Source organism: Tachypleus tridentatus, chromosome 12 (assembly GCF_004210375.1).
Source record: "Tachypleus tridentatus isolate NWPU-2018 chromosome 12, ASM421037v1, whole genome shotgun sequence".
Classification (NCBI taxonomy): Eukaryota; Metazoa; Arthropoda; class Merostomata; order Xiphosura; family Limulidae; genus Tachypleus; species Tachypleus tridentatus.
Window position 1 is genome coordinate 120579280 of NC_134836.1, and position 20749 is coordinate 120600028.

Genomic DNA, 20749 nt, shown 5'->3' on the forward strand with positions numbered 1-20749 from the left:
CGTACTACAGTTTGAGAATCAGTGTTGTGTACCACTAACATTACGTACTACAGTTTGAGAATCAGTGTGTTGTGTACCATTAACATTACGTACTACAGTTTGAGAATCACTGTGTTGTGTACCACTAACGTTACGTACTACAGTTTGAGAATCACTGTGTTGTGTACCACTAACGTTACGTACTACAGTTTGAGAATCAGTGTTGCGTACCACTAACATTACGTACTACAGTTTGAGAATCAGTGTGTTGTGTACCACTAACATTACGTACTACAGTTTGAGAATCACTCTGTTGTGTACCACTAACATTACGAACTACAGTTTGAGAATCAGTGTTGTGTACCACTAATATTACGTACTACAGTTTGAGAATCAGTGTGTTGTGTACCACTAACATTACGTACTACAATTTGAGAATCACTGTGTTGTGTACCACTAACATTACGAACTACAGTTTGAGAATCACTGTGTTGTGTACCACTAACATTACGTACTACAGTTTGAGAATCAGTGTTGTGTACCACTAACATTACGTAGTACAGTTTGAGAATCAGTGTTGTGTACCAGTAACATTACGTACCACAGTTTGAGAATCTCTGTGTTGTGTACCAAACTGACTAACATAAGTATAACGAACTGATTTGAATCATTGATTGTACTTCTCTCTTTATGGCCAAACGGGGGTGCTTGGGTTGCTTGTTTGTTTTTGAATTTCGCACAAAGCTACTCGTGGGCTATCTTCGCTACACGTCCCTAATTTAGCAGTGTAAGACTAGAGGGAAGGCAGCTAGTCAACACCATCCACCGCCAATTCTTGGGCTACTCTTTTACCAACGAATAGTGGGATTGACCGTAACATTATAACGCCCCCACGGCTGAAAGGGCGAGTACGTTTGGCGCGAAGGGGATGCGAACCTGCGACCCTCAGATTACAAGTCGCACGCCTTCACACGCTTGGCCATGCCCGGTCAACTTTGGTTGCTTGTTAATCTATATAAACGAGTTAAGCTAGGCTAAAGTTTGGAAGTGAATTATTAAATTGTCGTTACTGTTGGTCATTTAATAAATAAAATTCGTCATAAGTATCTAACATAAAGGACAGAAGAAGCAGATGCCCCCTACAACGTTTATCAGCTAGCGTATGTATATATACACTATTGTTAAGAAATCTTCGGGCTGTCATGGCGAGGTGGGGTAAGGCGTTCGACTCGTAATTCGAGAATCGCGAGTTCGAATTCTCGTCGCATCAAAGGTACTCGCCCTTTTAGCTGGGGAGACGTTATAATGTGATAGTCAATCCCACTATTCGTTGGTAAAAGAGTTGCCTAACAGTTGGTGGTGGGTGGTGATGACTAGCTCCCTTCCCTCTAGTCTTACACTGCTAAATTATGGACGGCTAGCGCAGATAGCCCTCGTGTTGGTTTGCACGAAATTCAAAAACAAACAAAACGTAGATTTTGGCCCCTCCCTTATTTTCTGACAAAGTTCGTCTTTGATATGATGTACGTTTTACCTAGATTACGTTATCGACAGTAAATTAGTTCAGTACTGTAATAAGTGAGTGCGTGTTTAACCAACACAAAAAAATACGAAATTAGCAAGTAGTGGAGTTTCAGTCGAACGTAAGTTATCTGTGAAGTTAAGCCTATCGTTGAAGTTCAGTTATGCTAATTGTGCAACTTAAAGTTGGAGAAATATAGTTTTTATGTTACTTAATAGCTATATTTCTAAAAAAAAAGTGTTTATTGGTCCAAAATAATTTGCCAAATAATCACAATAATGTAGTTATATTATATGTGCAATAACATTATATTTGAAGTGAGTGATAGGCCAAATAGATACCTTTCGGGTGAACATTCACACTTCCAAAAATTGACACGTGAAGGATCCGTTGGTGTTCTAACAGGGGCGTAGCTGTGGTTTTCAGCGCCCGGGGACAAAGTCAATTTTTGCGTCCCCTCGTGACAAAATGTTAGCCATAATTCCTAATTATGTAACATCCATTTGGCCCCCCTACTCCCGATGTTGTGCCCGTGGACAGATGTACCCCCTTGCCCCCCCTAGCTACGCTACTGTGTTCTAATTTACAAAATATTATTTTGTATTTGTTCTGTAAAATTGAAAATAAAAAAATACTCTTATTATAGTGATTAAAATTAAACAAATAATATTTTCAGTGTTACTAATTTCTGGGTGGAAAGAGACAATGACATGCTAGTGGACAGTGGAATGGACTTAGCGTTTCCCTGTCTCAAATTTCCCACTACCAACAAGAAAGTAGACCAGTGCTCTGTGAGACAGGTAAGCATTTTAAAACCTTATATTTAATAAGCATTTTAGTATTTACTCGAATTTATCAGTCTTTACAAGCTGAAATCTTAATTTTGACCAAGAAGGAAACCAGTGACGTAACCTGAGGTCTATGTATGGTTTCTTTCAAGTGTGCAGGTATATTGCTCAGTTAAATGTGAAATGTGATAAAACATGGGATACCAATACGATGAAATTTGAAATTACTTTAAATAACAATAAATTGTTTACTTTGCTAAGTAATGTATATCCTTTAAGGAAAGAAAAAACCAAAAACATCATTCGTCTTAAAAGTACAGTATCTATTAACTTACTATCTGTAGTATTCGTCTTCTAGACGGAAGTTATGTAAGTACATGATTAATAAAATATTATTTTAGGACATGAAACATTTCTGCCCTTGTGTATAATTGTAAAAAACGCCCATAAAACTGCAAAAACACAAAAAGTGAAACCACAGATTTTCGTGTATGGACCTCCACACCGAATTTGGTGAAGATTCGTCGACAGGATGCGAAATAGTAGGGAAAAAAAAAAAGCAAAACTCATGACTTGTATATATCTCCGCATTGATCCAACTAACTTCCACAAGAAATTTGGTGAAGATCCATCTACAGGAGGTGAGATAAAGGTAAAAACGCCCTTAAAAACCGTAAAACGCAAAATGAAAAACTGAAAATTTGTTTGTACCCCCGCATAGACCTAATTAAAATGTACATCAACTTGGGTGAAAATCCATCCACATTTTGTGAAGTAGTTACATGGACATGCAACAGACAGTACTATTATATTTATATAGATACAGGTAGAGAGAGTGGCTGTTAGTAGACTTGGCGAGTTGCCAGACAAGTTATGTAAGATACTAGGTTTTGTGTTATGAAATAATTTGATCATTTTATTTGTTGATAGAATTGGAATTTCCTCTTTTTTTCACCCTGTTATTTCTGAGTGTTATGTTTGGTACCTCGTTTTAGTGGGGGCAGGTCGTCCAATTAAAATATTTTCAGCGACATAGCATTGTGAGGGTGAAGCAACTCTGTATGATTCATATATTTTTTCCAACTTTATTAACACCCTAAGAAGTGTTACGTGGTCAGTTATTTAAATTATTCTTATTTATCTTAAGTCTGACCATTTCGACTTAGAGGACGACTGTTTATTTTCTTTGCCCCCTGTTAGACAGACTACGGATTTACAACGCTAAAATCAGGGGTTCAGTTTCCCTCGGTGGGCTCAGCAGATAGCCCGATGTGGCTTTGCAATAAGGAAACACACACACACACACACACACACACACGCATTTATTTTCTTTTTCAATTACAGTCGAACGTGGCTACACAATTAGCAAGCCACAACGAGGCCGTTAAATATTAAATGTGTCTTGTTACCAATGGTGCTATATTTTTATTTTGTCACATTAAAGAATCAAGCATCACGATCTTAAAACATTTTTTAGGCTTAAAACGGTTATATAGTAATCGCTTGAGGAAAACTTAAACATTTTTTTCTTTTGTGGACTTGTATTTCAAAATATTTTTATTTCCAGGTGACGCTGGAGTTTTATCTGGAAGATGGCAGACATCACGAGACGGTTGTAGAGGACGGATTACGAGCTTCAGATCTCTGCAATTTATTAACTTTAAAATTTTGCCTTACTCGCTCTTTTACATGGACGATTTTCGAACAGTTTTCCGACCTAGGAATCGGTAAAATAAAAACCTAACTTATTTTAGAGAAAAGTTATAACGTTTATAGCTTGCACAGAAGAAGCAAGTGTACACTTCAGATTGTAAATATTAAAAATTAACAAACAAAAATGAAGTCATAAAGGGATTTATCTTGTGTATTTTAAATTTAAAAACAGTGCCCTCTATTTCATTATGTTTTTAGGTGATAATTTATTTTTGATTTAATACAGAATAGAAGCATAACTAGAATAACTAGATGGGTCAAATTTTAGCCCGATAAAATGTGTAGATGAGGCCTAGCATGGCCAGGTGGTTAAGGCACTTGACTCGTAATCCAAAGGTCACGAGTTCGAATCCCCGTCACACCAAACATGCCTTTTTAGCCCTGGGGCGTTATAATGTAGGTCAATCCCACTATTCGTTGGTAAATGAGTAGCCCAAAATTTGGCGGTGGGTCGTGATGATTAGCTGCCTTCCCTCTAGTCTTACACTGCTAAATTAGGACGGCTAGCGCAGATAGCCCTCGAGTAGCTTTACGCGAAATTCAAAATCAACCAAAATTTGTAGACATGCAAAAAAGTGCACCTTTTCTTGTTTTTTTTCCCCTTTTGATTATGTTCTTCTATCACTTTAAAAACGAATTTATTAAATGTTTAAAACTTTTTAATCAGTCTTTTAGGAATACTTGAGTTATTAAAAAAAATACTTACCTCTCAGTATCACAGCAGCATGTCTGCGAGCTTAGAACTCTTAAAAACCGGATATCGATACCCGTGGTGGGCAATTCACACAGAGGCCACTGTGTAGCGTTGAGCTTAATTTAGCAACAACAGTAGAAAATGTTATAATTTGTTAACCTAAACTTGAAGACAATATAACAATTTTCTAGTAACTTTTGGTGGATTTCCAGAGAGAAGTCTTGAGGACCACGAAGAAGTCTTTCAGATGTATACCGATGACTGTAATCTTTGTTCTTCTGAGAGGAAATTTATTATGAGGCAGAATTTGAACAAATATCAGTTTTTACGTAATCCTGAGGTATTACCATTAGTGTTTTTCATTGTTAAGTTTAAATTACAAATTATGGTTGTTTGAAGTTGTATCGCTTTTTAAAAATATATGCTGTAAACTTGTTACAGAAGATATTTATCGTTGTAAAAAGAACTGTTTCATATATATTAATAAGCAAGCTGAAATATCCGTTGACTAATGAGAAATATTTAAACATAATTAAAACAATTTACGTTTTTATATCAAAACGGCTGGTATGGGTATGAACATTTTTATTGATAAGGGAGAACAACGTTTCGATCTTCCTAGGTCAACAAAAAGAGAGTTTGCAACTGACCTCTGCCGGGCGCATGTCTTAGGAATGAGAGTATAAACAAGGGGCGTTGCAGTTGTATATTAGATTATTAATTAGTATAGATATAAAGGTGTTATTTTATATTGGTTTAATTTTAGTTTTAGTTGTTGTATAAGTAGGGGTTCTTTGATTTTGTGTTTGTTTATATTTGTTTCCCGAATTAATATGTGGGTGTTTTCTACAGTCATGTTGTGTTTATTTGATTTGTAGTGTTCAGAAACGTGTGAAGGTGGTTGTTTTTCTTTCAATCTAGTATCCTTTTTTCTGCTTGTTTTTCCAATATAGAAGCCGTAGTAGTTGTTACATTGTATTTGGTAAATAACACTTTCTGCCCAGCAACAAGAATAAGTAAAAATTTTGTTACATGGTGTTATGTTTGTCACTGTAGTTTTTACGTAGTAAGGACTTTAGTTTTGTACTTGGTTTTTGAATAAATTTGGTGTTTACTGGAATGTTGTGTTTTGTCGTAAGTTTTTTTTTTTTCCAAATGTTGGTTATTTTTTCGCTGATATCGGGAACCTACGTTATGCAGCAGTGTAAGGTTTTGTAGTTTGTTGTATCTTGGGATTTATTGTTGTTTGTTGTCGGTCTAGGTGTATGCGTATAATTTTTTCCAAGGTCTTTTGAGGAAATTTGTTGATGTTGATGAAGTGTTGTTTTATTTTGTTGATTTTATCGGGTGAGAATAGGTTTGTGGTTGTGTTTATTTGGTTTCTTAATACGTTGAGCTTTTGTTTTATTTCATGTGCTGAGTTCCAGGGAATGTGTAGTCCAATAATATGGGTGATTTTTCTGTGTATTTCTGTTTTGAATTGTGTGTGAGTTCTAGTGATATTGAGAACTGGTATAGTGGTGGATGTAAGGCTGAATTGATCGCTTGAGATTCAATTTTATTTGTAGGTAGATTTGGTGGTAGTGAATTCTATAAGGGTTGTTAATTAGTTGCTGGTTTGGGGTCTTGGATATAAAGTTCTAAACTTTAGAATCTAAAGCTATCTTGCAGGCTTCAGTGATTAGGACTTTTGTGAAGAGGATGATTACATCAAACTGACCATTAAGGCTTTATGATTTTGTTGATTAAGAATAGATTTAAAGTTAAAAGAATCTTTGAAAAAAGAACCGGCTGATGTTACATATTTAGAAAATGCCCACGTTATATATTTTCTGAGGTTGTAATTAAATGATTCCATAGGTCGACATTATGGGTGGTAGTGGACAATCGAGTTTGGGGGGGGCTGTGTAGTTGTGGTGTGTTTTTAAATCGGTCTTTCGTAGGTAAGAATAAAAGTTTTCTGAAATGGGAGGTCGAAACATTGTTCTCTGCTCACCAATAAAAGTGTTAATACCAATACCCGCCGTTCGGAGATACATTTTTATTTCAAGTTGGTTTCTCATCACCAACAATCCAAGTTTAACAATAGTTAAACTTTATCTCAAACAATTTAAGTTGTAATAAAGATTCTTCATAAGCAACATTTACAGTTTGTTTTCCATCTACCAACAAATAAATAATTTTATGTGTTCCCACCTTTGAACATTCTATATCTCATTGGGCATGAAAGAAAGCATGTTTGTTTGAGAAACAATCCAACAGTTTTAATACTTTGACGTTGAATCCCTCTAGAAAATTCAACATTGTTTAAATTTTTACACTAACAAGATTATTTGAGATTCACTCAATAGACTGTGAGTAATTACCCAACACACTTTTCAAAATAAAAATAGGGTTAAGTTCAGCTTTAACCATCTTAAGACATTCTACAATTTTGCTTCGGACTGGCCGAACAGCCTCGAAGCAGTTAGGGTTCATAGAAACTATAATGGTTTATTTTTTAATTTAGTGACAATTTTCCATAAATAAAAAGCAATTTTATTGTTTAAAAAAATTATAAAAGTGTATATTAGAAATAACATGATTCTTCTTTCTCTGGCTTCAATAAAGCATTTGAGATTTTGCAAAAATAATGTTTCTTAAATTTGTTTACAGGATACTGTTGTCGATATTTTATTTATTCAATAAAGAAACTGTTACGATTTGTTAGTTTTACTTTTGTGAAGCAGTATTGCATGGGTTGGTTGCTTTATTTTTTACAGATGGCACTATATTACGAGGACGAGCCTGGATGCATTTTTTATGTGTTATTCTGATTTCTTTATATTTGTTAATTACTGTTTCGATTCTAAAACTTAATTGACCACACTTATAAGCATTTGTTCAATGATATTACAAGTTAAGAAGATAGGCGATAATTGGGCCCTTTTAAGATATAGAAACAATTTTCTAGTGGAAATAAATTTACTACTTATTGATTTATATTATTGATTAACAACAGCACCATCTGTATTACTATCACTGTATTAGGGTGTGTGAGAACAGTTAATTATTTATTATTAACAACACGCAATAACACAAACTATATTTTAAACATGTATAATTAGTCTTAACAATAGAATTCTTAGTAGCACGATATTACGTTTGAAATTTTGGTTAGAGAGGATGTTGTTTGTACTTCACTGGTTATACGACCTCATTGTTTTATATTTTACTGCTGTAACAGCTATTGCATAGAAACTGTTCATATGTCCAAGTGTTAAAACATGACCTTGTAGTCTAATTATTGAAAATAATGTGCAATGAGTAGGAAGTTGGAAACACCGTGTTTTTATTGTTGTTCAAAGGTATTTTGTGCAATGAGATTACATTATACGTTCGTTTCTTTGTGTATTAATTATTAAATAAGTATTGCAATACAATAATAATATTATTATTCTTTGGCAATAAACTTAAGTACTCATTTTTAAAATATATTGTTCTATTAATCACCAAAGAAAATACTACAAAAGCACAGCTTGTTTCAGGATTGATATTGGTTATAATTAGTCTAAATTAACTGTTATTGAAATAATGATTAGTTGCGTGATTAAAAGTTTAATAAAACGAACTGGGAAGGAAATTTTTTCTCGTTTTTACATTCTGTATTCTTTGTTTCTACCAGTTGCTTTAAAACCATATACGCTAAAAATAATGCTATAATTTGTTTTTGTACACGTTTTGTGACGAATAATATACCACATACTTGTCACGTGTCTTCAAATTGTTGTTTTTATTAATTGTCAAAATTTTCAAGATGGGTGGAGATGTAGAGATAATTAACGACTGACTTATCCTGTGAAAGAACTAATAAGAACACTGTTTTATTACAACAGAATTTTTATCCATTGGAGCTTGTGGATCTTGGCACACAGATGGATTGTGTAACAGGATCAACAGTTCTTACTAAGATGATTACCGTACAGGTATGTAGTTATGTACTCTCAGAATAAGTTATTTTCCAAATCAATAAAAGTTTAGTAAAGTAATTACATCAATATCTTATTAAAAATTATCAAACTTTGTCTACAAAATATTATTATACACACACTATGGTAACTTGAAGGCTGTAGTGCATATAAGATGTATGTAAACATCTTAGGCCACTTACAAAGCATTTATGGAAGCAGATGCCCTTTGAATACTTGTACAAACGGTCAGAGCTCAGTTTGACGTCTTGACCACTGGAACAGGTGTTCTCAAACTGTAAGTTGGGAAGCTTCATTTGAGGAGAACGGAGAAATGAAGAATTGAGTAGAAAGAACGCTCTTTGAAGGAAATTTTATATATTTTTTCAAGTACTAGCATTTTCATAAAGGTTTGTCTTTTACATCTATTCACTGTCTGGTTCTGTTGCAGGGAAAACATTTTCTCCATTCAATTTGTTTCAAATTTTGAGAAAGCTACATAATTCTATGTGCACATGGTTGTCCCTAGTTTTAAAATAATAGTTTAAAGGCAATGCAGCTGGTCAACAACATCCACTGACCACCCAGTGGTAAACATTCTTCCAAACAAAATTTGGACCACTCCCATAACCTCAATCAAAGATCGTAAAATCCTACCCTAGTTTTATGCCATGTCTGACTGACTGGTTGATGGCACAGTAGTGTGGCCCCAGTGACTTAACTGTGTATTAAATATTTGTTTCCTTTTGCTACGTTTTCCTTTCTCCAATTTTTCCTTTTCCTTTTTTTCTCCATCAAACTATTCATCCTTTTCTTTTCTTCCATGACCAAATTGTAAATCTCATAATAATAATAATTGTTCTTGTCCTTTTTTGTTAGCTTACTTGTAATAATATTTCCATCTGCCCTTTCCAACTCTTCAGTTACAACTGGCAGAATGTCATTCTTTTAGCATAGCAATGGGTCTAAAGCATTGAGGGTGTATTTGTGGTAACAGGATACAAACCATGAATCCTCAGGCTCACCATCTGCAAACACTAACCACTATACGTGCCACCCCAAGCCCTACTTTTTCGTATTTTTCACACTTTATGTTTGAAAAATAATTACAAAAAATATATAGACAACTGTATTCTTGTCCTGGAGTGTTTTGTTTTGAACTAACAAATGGTGGGCAGGTTTTGAATGTTCGTCCTCACAGAAGGATGGACATGAACAAGTATGACGAACTCACTGTCAGGTACTTCACATTTTGTTTGTATCAGTGGTAAATTTGGATGGATAATTCCACTAAACATATTGGAAAAAGCTGAATATGTGATAACTTAAAGCCTGATGTTCATTGTTGTATGTTATTATACATCTGTTTTCTCATTTAAATACTGATAAGTGTGTTTCAGTTAAAAATAGGTTTAAAGCTCTTATCTTACTGAGACTATGTGTGGTGTATGTTCAAAACATGTCCACATTTTTCACTGTTTTATCCTTGTATCCATTGATACCTTTCAAGATTCATAGAACCACCGTAGGTGTTGGCTAGTACTCTCTATTTTAATGGGGAAAACAGAATTATTACACTGAAAAGTTAATGGCTGAGAGAAGTTTTGGTTTAAATGATTTTGATAAAAATAACTAGAATAAAATAAATAGACAATTTATGAACATTTTTTTGAAGATGGTTTGTAATTTGTGTTTTGTAAGGAAATGTTTGTATATTTCCAAATGATGAAAAGTGGCAGGAAGTCTGTTAGCAGCAGTCGGTAATTTGTTTGTAAGAACAAATGTTTGCATAAATTACAACTAGTAAACATAGAAGGCTATCTTTTGTTAATGGTGAGCATGGATTTGTCCTTGGAAAGATGTAAAAAAAAATGTAAATTGCTTTGAAAGACTTTTAATATGCTTTGTCTTATTAAATAATAGCTTGTACTCATCTTTTCAAATAATATTAAAAATAATGTAATAAAAATATATTTCTGTTAATGAACACAAAGATATGCATAAACTTTTGCTAATTAACAGTTTAGGGACACTTGTGATTCCCAAATGAAACATGTAAAGTAATGATCAAATTTGTTAAGATTTGTGATTTAAATCAACTGTAATTACCTGGTACGTTAGAACTAGAAATGTCTGTTAATGTAAACATATTATAACGCTCATCAAAATACGACTAATTAGGATTTGTGTTTTTGTTTTATTACAGAATATGCTCCATTCAGGAAAGAACATGCCAGCTGTGCAAAGTTTTCTATGGTTTAAAGAACCACACAAAAATTCCTGGAGAAAGTACTTCTTTAGGCTTGAAGATAACGTGCTGAGGTTCTCCCCTGTTTTTGATAGAAAGGTTGTAACATATACACCTCTGCATATTAAGATATATGTCTGTGAAACTGGTTAGTGATTTGGATAAGTGCCCTTAAATTACTTTCTATCATGTCGTGGCAACATGTGATTGTTTTTCACGAATACCAAAATTAATCACTTTTGAGAACTTAGAGCAATCCTAAGATTTAGTGAATAAATTCAGTGAGATTTTACGTGGTTAAAAAATGATTGAATTCTCTATTTTATCTGCTTCTCTGTAGAAACCAAAACAGATGTATCCTTTGTTAGACCTACAAAACAGTGATATCTTTTTACCAATGGAAGGAAAGTGTAATAAAGCTCCAACAAAGTTCGGTTTTTGTTTAAAGGTCAGTATTTTGTTTTTTAAACACTAGTTTCTGATTTATTAACTTTAAGTGATTTTAAAGTAAAGAATGTATAATACTTACTTTCCTTTTAGAAAATAAAATACTTGGAAATAATATATTTCATAATAAGTGAAGCCGTGACTAGTACATTAAAAACCTATTTTAACCTTTGCACTGTTTTAGCCTAAAAGAAACCTTGGAAGATCTGCAACTGTGCTAAGATGGTTTTGTTGTGCAAGTGAGAAAGTACAAGAGTGCTGGATGGTTGCATTACGATTAGCAAAGGTGACGTATCACATTCGTACATTCTTTAGATGCACGTTAATAATGGGATTGTTCTGGGTTTTGTAGCTACACTATTGAAATTCTACTTGTTTAAATAAGTCATTTGAATTAATGTTATCGTTATCAATCAACAGAATTAGAAAACAATTGTATAAAGTTGTCTTGAACGATTGTGCACCATTAATAAATTTGTGTCTACTTTTAACAATTACATGACATAAATTGATCTGACAATCAAATTAAAATAGTCACATTAAATTTCTAATCAATATTTTCAGCAATTAAAGCTGTATAATTAATAGGATTGGGGTGACTTTGTGGTTAATGCCAAAGTATGGATCTGAGGGACATGGTTTTTATTCCATTGCTTCCAAATAACAGTTGCTGCATTCGTTGAGGTTGTTGAAACTATAATATTTGTATAATCCCACTGTTCTATAAATTAGCCCAAGAAGTTGTTAGTGAATGCTAAGTGACTTCCTTCTAGTTTATCATATCAGTTCAAAATTAAGTTTGTCTATATCTAATAGACATTGTGTAGCTTTGAGCCATTATTTGAAACATGGGATATCATGGACGTTTGTAATTTGTTTTGTGAGTGTATATGTTTGTAAACAAATATAAAATTATTGTTGTGGATCGTGTTTTTAATACGATCATTATCATCGTGTGCCGTCTTCATCAGGAAGGTTGGCTGTCACAGTCCTCCACTTCTGCCTTCATATTTTCCCTACCCAGTCCACTCTGTAATATTTGTTATCCACTGTGCTCTTGGTCTCACTCTGTATCGCGGTGTTGTCTTGTCTCATCTTGTGGCCAAAATGTGCTGTTCTTCTCTTCCTGGTGGTTGGTACAACATATATTTCCACATTCACCACACTGAGAATTTCTTGATTTGTTACCTTTTCCATCCACAATATTATCATCTACCTCCACATCCTCCAGTTTATTAATGTTAGTTTATAAACTACACAAAAACAACAAATTTCATCTTTTTTACTTTTGTTATTTATAGAAGTATTGAAAACAATATCCACACTGTTTTTGTTTTTCATTTTAGAATGAATAGTTTTGGTAACTTGACAGAGATAAATGTTTTGCTCTCTTGAGATACACATCTATAGATAGATATAATTATTAACGATGACCGAAGAAGGTCGAAACGTTGTTTGCTCTTCTATGTAAAATATTTTCTCAACCCAAACGAACCGTTTTTGCATATATATTTCTCTACAAGTGGGTTTTCTCGACATCACTGAGATATAATTACTATTGTTTAAAGTCAAATTTATACACAGATAAAAATATTATTAACTTGAAATAAACTAATATCAGCTTTAAATGTTAAAATTATTATTTGGTAGTAATTCATAAATACAGAAATACAAAAAACAAATGGTTGCTCTCAAACATACATAAGAGTACATTTCTATCTGATTCTTTATTAAATTTGTTCAATAAGTTTGCTTCCATTTTTCAACCTAAAGTTTCGTTTCTCCTAGTTTGGTAAGAAGTTGGTTGAAAACTACAGAGAAGTCAAGTCAAGATGGAACTTTCTTGACAGTTCCTCTCTCTACCAAAGCAAAACCCAAGAAAAAACATAGAGATATAAAGTTTGTAAGTTGTAGTAGTTTGCTTTTTAAATATATTTTTACCCTTTTGTGTCATATGTATTTTCTGATAGAGACATCGTATATTAAATGTTTTTTGATAAGCCTAGTTGTACAACATTTTATTGTAGTGGTGTTTGTAATGTTCTGTTGTAATACCAATATTTTGCTAGATCTGTGAATGTATCTCTTAAAATACTGGATGAAATGTATAACTTTTATTTCTGCCACTTCAACGTGTGTACTGTAATTACTCTGAATCAGCTATTTAGACAAGCATGTAGATGTTTCATTTGTATGTTATAAAGAAGGCATTTTGCACCCAGACACTGTTTCGCTCTTATTTTGTCTTATAGTGAGCAGGCCACCCTTGAATAGCTGGTGTTGTATTAATAGGTTAAAAGTTGAGTACTAATTGTTAATTAGTGACTATATCAAGTTAAAATATTCAGTTGTATCAGTTGGATGTGCCATTTGTGTTGGTGTGTGTTGATTGAGTCAGTAGGATGTGTTGGTATAATGTGTCAATTGAGTCAGTATGATGCATCATATGTTGTTCTCAATATAAGAAGTATTGGTTTTGTTTCTTAGGATTACCTCTGTGATAAAATTCAGGTAGCAATGGACTTCACAGGAAAGTTTGGTTGTGTGGTCCAAAATCCAGCAGAAGTTGAAGCAATAACTGCAGTTGAAGCTCAGAAGTGGAAGGTAAGTAAAAGTTTTGACAAGTTAGATGCAGTTTATATTTTGGTTGAAAGTGCTGTAAAAGATTATTAGAAACCCAAACAAATATCATTTTATAACTTTATAAATAAGAATAGTCGTTGGTGTGTTTTTGAAATGTATTTCTAATTACTGGAAGTTAATCTCTACATGAAACTATCAATGAATTTATTACACCAATAATCTCTGTTTACACAGTGCTGATATTTAGTGTGGCCACTTATAGCATCAATAAGAACTTGACATGTTTATGTTCTCAGTTTGATGTGTAATTTGGTTCTCTTTTTCTACATCTTTCTTCAGTACAGTAAGAACTTTTGTAAAATCTATAATTTCTTATTTTGATGATTTTTCCAATATTTTAAACTGCATTTGTTTTTTTTCATACGTATAATCAGTCAGGAGTAATAAGTTGTTTGATTAAATATACACACTGCTGTAGCTAAGTGGCAATCCCCTTTCAGACCTCGCATAGGTTTAACTTGCATTTGGTTACATTTAACTTGAATCATATTATAAGATTGTTCAGTATTCTCTTTCATATTAATGGTTCTTAATTCTAAATACATTTTGTTTTCCCCTCGGTGTGGATTCCTGTACGTGGTGAGGGGACCTCCCAGGGAAGGTTCTGTTCTATCTGGTTACCTTCTCTGGGATCTAAACATCCACCCACGTGTTTGCCGTGCATGGCGACCCGTGAAGGGGAGGAGAGGATCCTGGTGGTTGAGGGGTCCAACCCTAACACACCACTTTGGCCTCGAATTCCTGTAGACGGGTGGCCCCCCTTGGGTCAATCGGCTGGTCCACTTGGGCTAGAGTCAACCAAGTACCAGTGTTGGAAGTTCTCAACGGGTGTTGTGGACATTGTGCCTGATGCTGGTGTTTGGGTATAGTGCTCACGAAACCCTGGCGTTGCTGCATTGTCCTTGCGTGACTTTGTAGTGCGTCCCCTTGTAGGGCTCCATGGTGGGTGGGGTCAGTGGGTACCGAAATTTTTTCTTTTTCCTATGGATCCTCTAAAAAATTTAAATAAAATTGTAAAAAAACAGTCAATGGGTAAGCGACCACGTCTTGAATACTCAGAACAGCAATCTTCAACATCAGTAACACACGTACCTCATTTTCTTATATTACATTCTCTTTTAGAAAAACCTTTAGGGCAAATGTCCCCTTTTTTTATTCAAAAGGGACTAGAGGGACTTGCTGGCTCTCCAAAGTCAGTAAAGAAACTTCGATCTGGTGAAATATTGGTTGAAACATCCACATCCCAACACAGTGAACTCCTCTTGAATTCAAAGGCAATTGGGGATATACCTATTGAGGTTATACCCCATGCTACCTTGAATTCTTCACGAGGAGTTATTGTTGAAAGGGATTTGAAGAACGTTTCTGAGTCAGAGATTCTCGCTGGTCTCTCCACTCAAAGAGTTTCTGCAGTGAGGCGCATCTCCACTCACAAAGATGGAGTTACACTGCCAACAAATATCCTCGTTTTAACATTTACTTCACCACGTGCACCCGCCACCATCAAGGCCGGTTATCTCATTTGCAGGGTTCGGTCATACATACCAAACCCTCTTCGATGTTTCCAATGTCAGAGATTCGGCCACTTAAAGACATCTTGTCGTGGTTCCCTGACATGTGCTCGTTGTGGAGGCAAAGACCACGATGCCTATGACTGTGACATGAACCCACATTGCGTACTCTGCAATGGTTCTCACCCCTCTTACTTTCATTCTTGCCCAAAATTGTTGGAGGATTAAGAGGTGCAGCGTTTGAAAACGACACATAACATCAGTTATCCTGAGGCTCGGAAATTGCTGTCCACAACTCCATCTCGGACATATGCTGCTGCACTTCATTCCACAACTACAGTGGGAGTGCAGACAGATCTCTCTGTGCCTCCAAGAGAATCGTTTTCAAAACAAATGAAAAGCCTTTTGACCTCCGTGGTTAAAAAGGTTGATGAATCGACTTCCACACCCATCTCTGTTCCTCCCATACCTTCCAACAAACCTCAAGATCCACGTTCTTCAGTTCCAAATACAGGCATTTCTTCTGATACATCTTTTTCTCCCACCACAAGAGACAAAACAATTATTTGTTCGCGTCCTCAGTCACTGGATTCCCCTTCCAATAACAAAAACCTGCCCACCCGACACAGAGCAGGATCCATGGAGGTTGATAGACCTCCTCCAACTAAAGACAGTAAAGAAAAAAGACGTGGTCGGGGCTCTCCAGCCACTTCACCTACCCGTTCTTAAAAATGGCCACCTTGATACAATGGAACTGTCGAGGTTTATGTTCTAATCTGGATGATATCAAAACGCTGATTGCTTCCTACCATCCTGTTTGTCTTTCTTTACAAGAAACATTTTTCAAAACTGCTGATACTGTCTCCATTCGGCACTTTTCTCTGTACAGAAATGACAGGTTGTGTGATGGTCGAGTTCAAATCAAACCCAAAATTGGACTTTGGCCATCTGGCTTCCATAAAGTTCGGAAGGAGGAAATTGTTCTCACTAGGCTACGCATTGGTCACAGTTTTTTAACTCATCATTTTCTTTTATCTGGAACTGATGCACCAATGTGTAGTTTGTGTAACACTCAAATCACTATCAGCCACGTTTTACTTTCTTGCCATCGTTACAATTCTCAACGAAGGCAATATTTTAAGCATATTTTTTCCCAGGGACAGTCTGTAACATTGGACAGAGTTATTAGTGATGGTGACTCTGTCCACCTTGATAATGTTTTTAATTTTTTAATGGCCATTTATCTTTTTAATCTCAATTAAACCACAATTAAAAAGGTGTGGTTCCTTTTTTACAGTTTTAATCTCTCTCCTTCAATTTGACATTGGACAATGGCCAGAACATTAAATAACTCGACACCAGGACTGGAAAGGCCAACTTCAGGTGACTAACGCTACTGTTTGAATGACTCGTTAGTCATCCTGGCGAGTTGTTATTATACTTTTGCTGCATATCATTTCACACTTTTACTACTTAACTTTTTAGTACTGGCCATATTGACTCATAACCCGGAACCAGGACTGGAAAGACCAACTTCAGGTGACTGACGGTGGTTTTTATACTTACCTGTTAGTCTTCCTGGCGGGTTATGATTATTACCATTCTGCTACAGGTAGTCCTTTACAACTTTGTTGACTGGATGTCAACATTGGTTTTTACGCCATTTTCTGTTTTAATTGCCGTTTTGCTTTTATCTTCAATTACTTTTACAAATTTTACTCCATTTACTTGACTTTTATCTTTTTACTGGACATTTGGCTACTCATTGTTACAATTTTGCAGAGTGTCTTTTAAAACTTCTATTCTTTTACATTTTGATAATAGCTGCTATGACACATAACCCGGAACCAGGACTGGAAAGGCCAACTTCAGGTGATTGACGGTGGTTCTTGAACTTACCTGTTAGTCTTACTGGCGGGTTATGATCATTACCATTTTGCTTGAGTAAATATTTTACAACTTTGAAGACTGGATGTCACCATTGGTTTTTACACCATTTTCTGTTTTAATTGCTGTTTTGTTTTTACCTTCATTTACTTTTACAAATTTTACTCCATTTACTTGACTTTATCTTTTTACTGGATATTTGGCTACTCATTGTTACAATTTTGCTATGTATCTTTTAAAACTTCTATTCTTTTACATTTTGATACTGGTTGCTATGACACATAACCCGGAACCAGGACTGGAAAGACCAACTTCAGGTGACTGACGGTGGTTCTTGAACTTACCTGTTAGTCTTCCTGGCGGGTTATGATCATTACCTTTTTGCTAGAGTAAATACCTTACAACTTCTTATACTCTGCCTTCTATCTTAACATTGTAGACTAGGTGTCAACATTGGTTTTATACTTTTTTGTTTTATCTTCATTTCCATTTATGTCTATTACTACATTTATTTATTATTATTATTTTTTTTTTACATTTTTACCGAATGTCTGGTGCAGATAGCCTCGCTGCTTTGTGCCATAAAACACTAAATCAATCAATCATTGTGTTTTTTCTGAAGCTTCTATTGTAGCCCATCACCAGTGTAAGATTAATACCTGATTTTTGTTTTAGTCAAGTTTCAGGGTTACCTGGGAGAGGACGTATTCTGCAAAATGGAAATGCATTGAAATACCAAGTGAAATTAAGTCATTAAGAACTGTCTTTAAGAAGACACCAGTTGTTCTTTCAAATAGGAATTTCATTTTAAAAGTATTATGTACTACTCTTTGTTCTCTGAATCATTACACTTTAGAAAGTTTGAAAATGAGAACAAATGGGTATGTTATCGTAGCTAATGTGGCTTGGTTATGTTATCCCAGCTGATGTGGTTTGGTTATGTTATCCCAGCTGATGTGGTTTGGTTATGTTATCCCAGCTGATGTGGCTTGGTTACGTTATCCCAGCTGATGTGGCTTGGTTACGTTATCCCAGCTGATGTGGCTTGGTTACGTTATCCCAGCTGATGTGGCTTGGTTACGTTATCCCAGCTGATGTGGCTTGGTTACGTTATCCCAGCTGATGTGGCTTGGTTACGTTATCCCAGCTGATGTGGCTTGGTTACGTTATCCCAGCTGATGTGGCTTGGTTACGTTATCCCAGCTGATGTGGCTTGGTTACGTTATCCCAGCTGATGTGGCTTGGTTACGTTATCCCAGCTGATGTGGCTTGGTTACGTTATCCCAGCTGATGTGGCTTGGTTTCAAAGGATGCATTTAACATAATGTTAAAGGACAATGAGGGACTGTTTGAACCATCTAGGCTGTTCCATCCACTAAACTAAACACTATAAAACTCGATGCCTGCCTTATCATTCAAATGTTTATTAATTTTTCTTTAAGTTTACTGCATTCACCACACCTTAAGACAACCCATTCCAAAAGCCAACAATAATGTTTTTGTAAAAATAAAGATGGCTTCTAGTTTGCAAATGTTTATATTTGTGTCCCTAGCCTTAGCATATTGACCATTAAATACAAAGAAAGATGATGCCTCAACACTATCGATTCCCTTAACAATTTTAAACACTTCAAACAGATTCCCTCTAACCTTCTTTTTCTTCAAGAGAATAGTTTGGACATTTTAATCTGTTCTTGTATGACAATCTTTCCATCCTAGGTATCGTCCTACTAGTCTTCCTTTGAACCCTTTTCAACAGTTTGATGCTCTTTCCAAGGTACTGAGCCAAAGACTGAATGCAGTACTCCAAACGTGGTCTAACTAAACCAAAGACTGAATGCAGTACTCCAAACATGGTCTAACTGAACCAAAGACTGAATGCAGTACTCCAAACGTGGTCTAACCAATGACCTGTACAGTCACATTATCACTTCCCTGTACTTGTATTTGGTATTTCTGTAAATGCAATCTAAAATTCTATTTGCCCTGCCACTAATAACAGCATGCTAATTGGATGGAATAAGAGACTAATCGACTATTACTCCAAGATGTTTTTTTTTTTCCCACAATGCTGTTAAGGTTATTCCCATAAAAATTATATTAAAATTGTGATATCTCAAGTGGATTACTTTATATAAAAACCATCTGCCATTTATTCATCCAGTAATTGAACTCTTTATATATATATTACTTTCAGTTGTTTTCCAATGTTTTTTCTTCAGAGGGTGTTTAGTATTTTTGAAAGTCTAAATTCTTTCTTTTCTTATTTTAATTACACATATTCACTCACAAAACCTGTATGATGTCCATCTTTAAATTACAGTTCTGAGAAGGTTACGGCCCTATAGACCCATCAAGGTTGATTATAAGAAATGCTAACTAGTTGAATTTTATGTACATCTACTTAGGTGTCATTTCTTTGGTGTACTTCTTTATAACACTCACAAAGAGCTGATAGTCTGTCCAGTTTTCAAGCTTGCCATGTGTTTTTATCTTCTTCTCAGTTTGCTGTTTGGAATACCTAACTGATTTTTAAAGTTAAACAAAATATTAATTCAACCTATAAGTACTTTGGTAGCAAATGGACTATTATGAAGTGAGCAACTGATGTTCACTATACGGTTATGACTTTTTCCACAGTATATTGTCACGTGTGTGAAATATGAGTGAAACTGAGTTTACCTTAGAGGTATGGGATAGGTCCACTTAATAACAGAAAGTTCATCAGGATATTTAATATGAAGTAAAATTAATTTAAAAAGGGGCACAGGACACAAGTGTACAGAAATGCAAGGAAACAATATTCATACCCCCAAAAATATATTTAAATAATGTGTATAGTGGATGAAGGAGATAATCTTTACTACATAGTTAACTCTTAAACCTTCCTAACAACTTAGAGGTATCTAATAAGATATAAAATGTTATGTGTTAAACTGTAGGAGAGTATTAAACTTGTCAAAATGAACAGTTGTGAGAGCTAACCAAGAGATTACAGTATTTTTTAGGTATGAGATTCAATAATGCTGTTTTGTTAGGAATTAGATTTGTCACTAAAGAGAGGTTGTAACCTTCAGATTTCATCTAATCTGCCATTGATGAACACTACTGTCAATATACTTGCACAGTGTGTAGTGTTACAGCAATATTCTTCACTGGCAGAAAATATATTATGCACAAAGGCAGCTAGAATTAAATCAGTTTACTGTGTTTGGCTAAATATAATGTTCTTTTTTTTCTACAAATACCTTCCCAAAAACAGTGTACTTTCAGTTTTATTAGGTGTTTTACTACAAGCTACCACCAAAAAATTGTAAAATATCATTAAAGGTTTTAAAACATGTTACATATTCAAAGTTATGGATGGTGC

General features: G+C 34.8%; 1 protein-coding gene across 10 annotated transcripts in view; it reads left to right on the forward strand.

Moving 5' to 3' along the window:
* Positions 1-20749, forward strand: part of LOC143234521 (growth factor receptor-bound protein 10-like) — a 77691-nt gene that overhangs the window by 52450 nt on the left and 4492 nt on the right. For 9 of the 10 annotated variants that reach the window (XM_076471932.1, XM_076471934.1, XM_076471940.1 and 6 more), the window contains exons 2-10: positions 2178-2301; positions 3857-4016; positions 4909-5036; positions 8572-8661; positions 10850-10990; positions 11232-11339; positions 11523-11624; positions 13127-13241; positions 13826-13942. In XM_076471932.1, the coding sequence (XP_076328047.1) occupies positions 2178-2301; positions 3857-4016; positions 4909-5036; positions 8572-8661; positions 10850-10990; positions 11232-11339; positions 11523-11624; positions 13127-13228 (955 nt within the window). In that variant the 3' untranslated portion in view covers positions 13229-13241; positions 13826-13942. Of the gene's footprint in view, positions 1-1422; positions 1623-2177; positions 2302-3856; positions 4017-4908; positions 5037-8571; positions 8662-10849; positions 10991-11231; positions 11340-11522; positions 11625-13126; positions 13242-13825; positions 13943-20749 lie in introns of those variants that run through there. The other variant, XM_076471941.1, reaches the window with a different exon arrangement.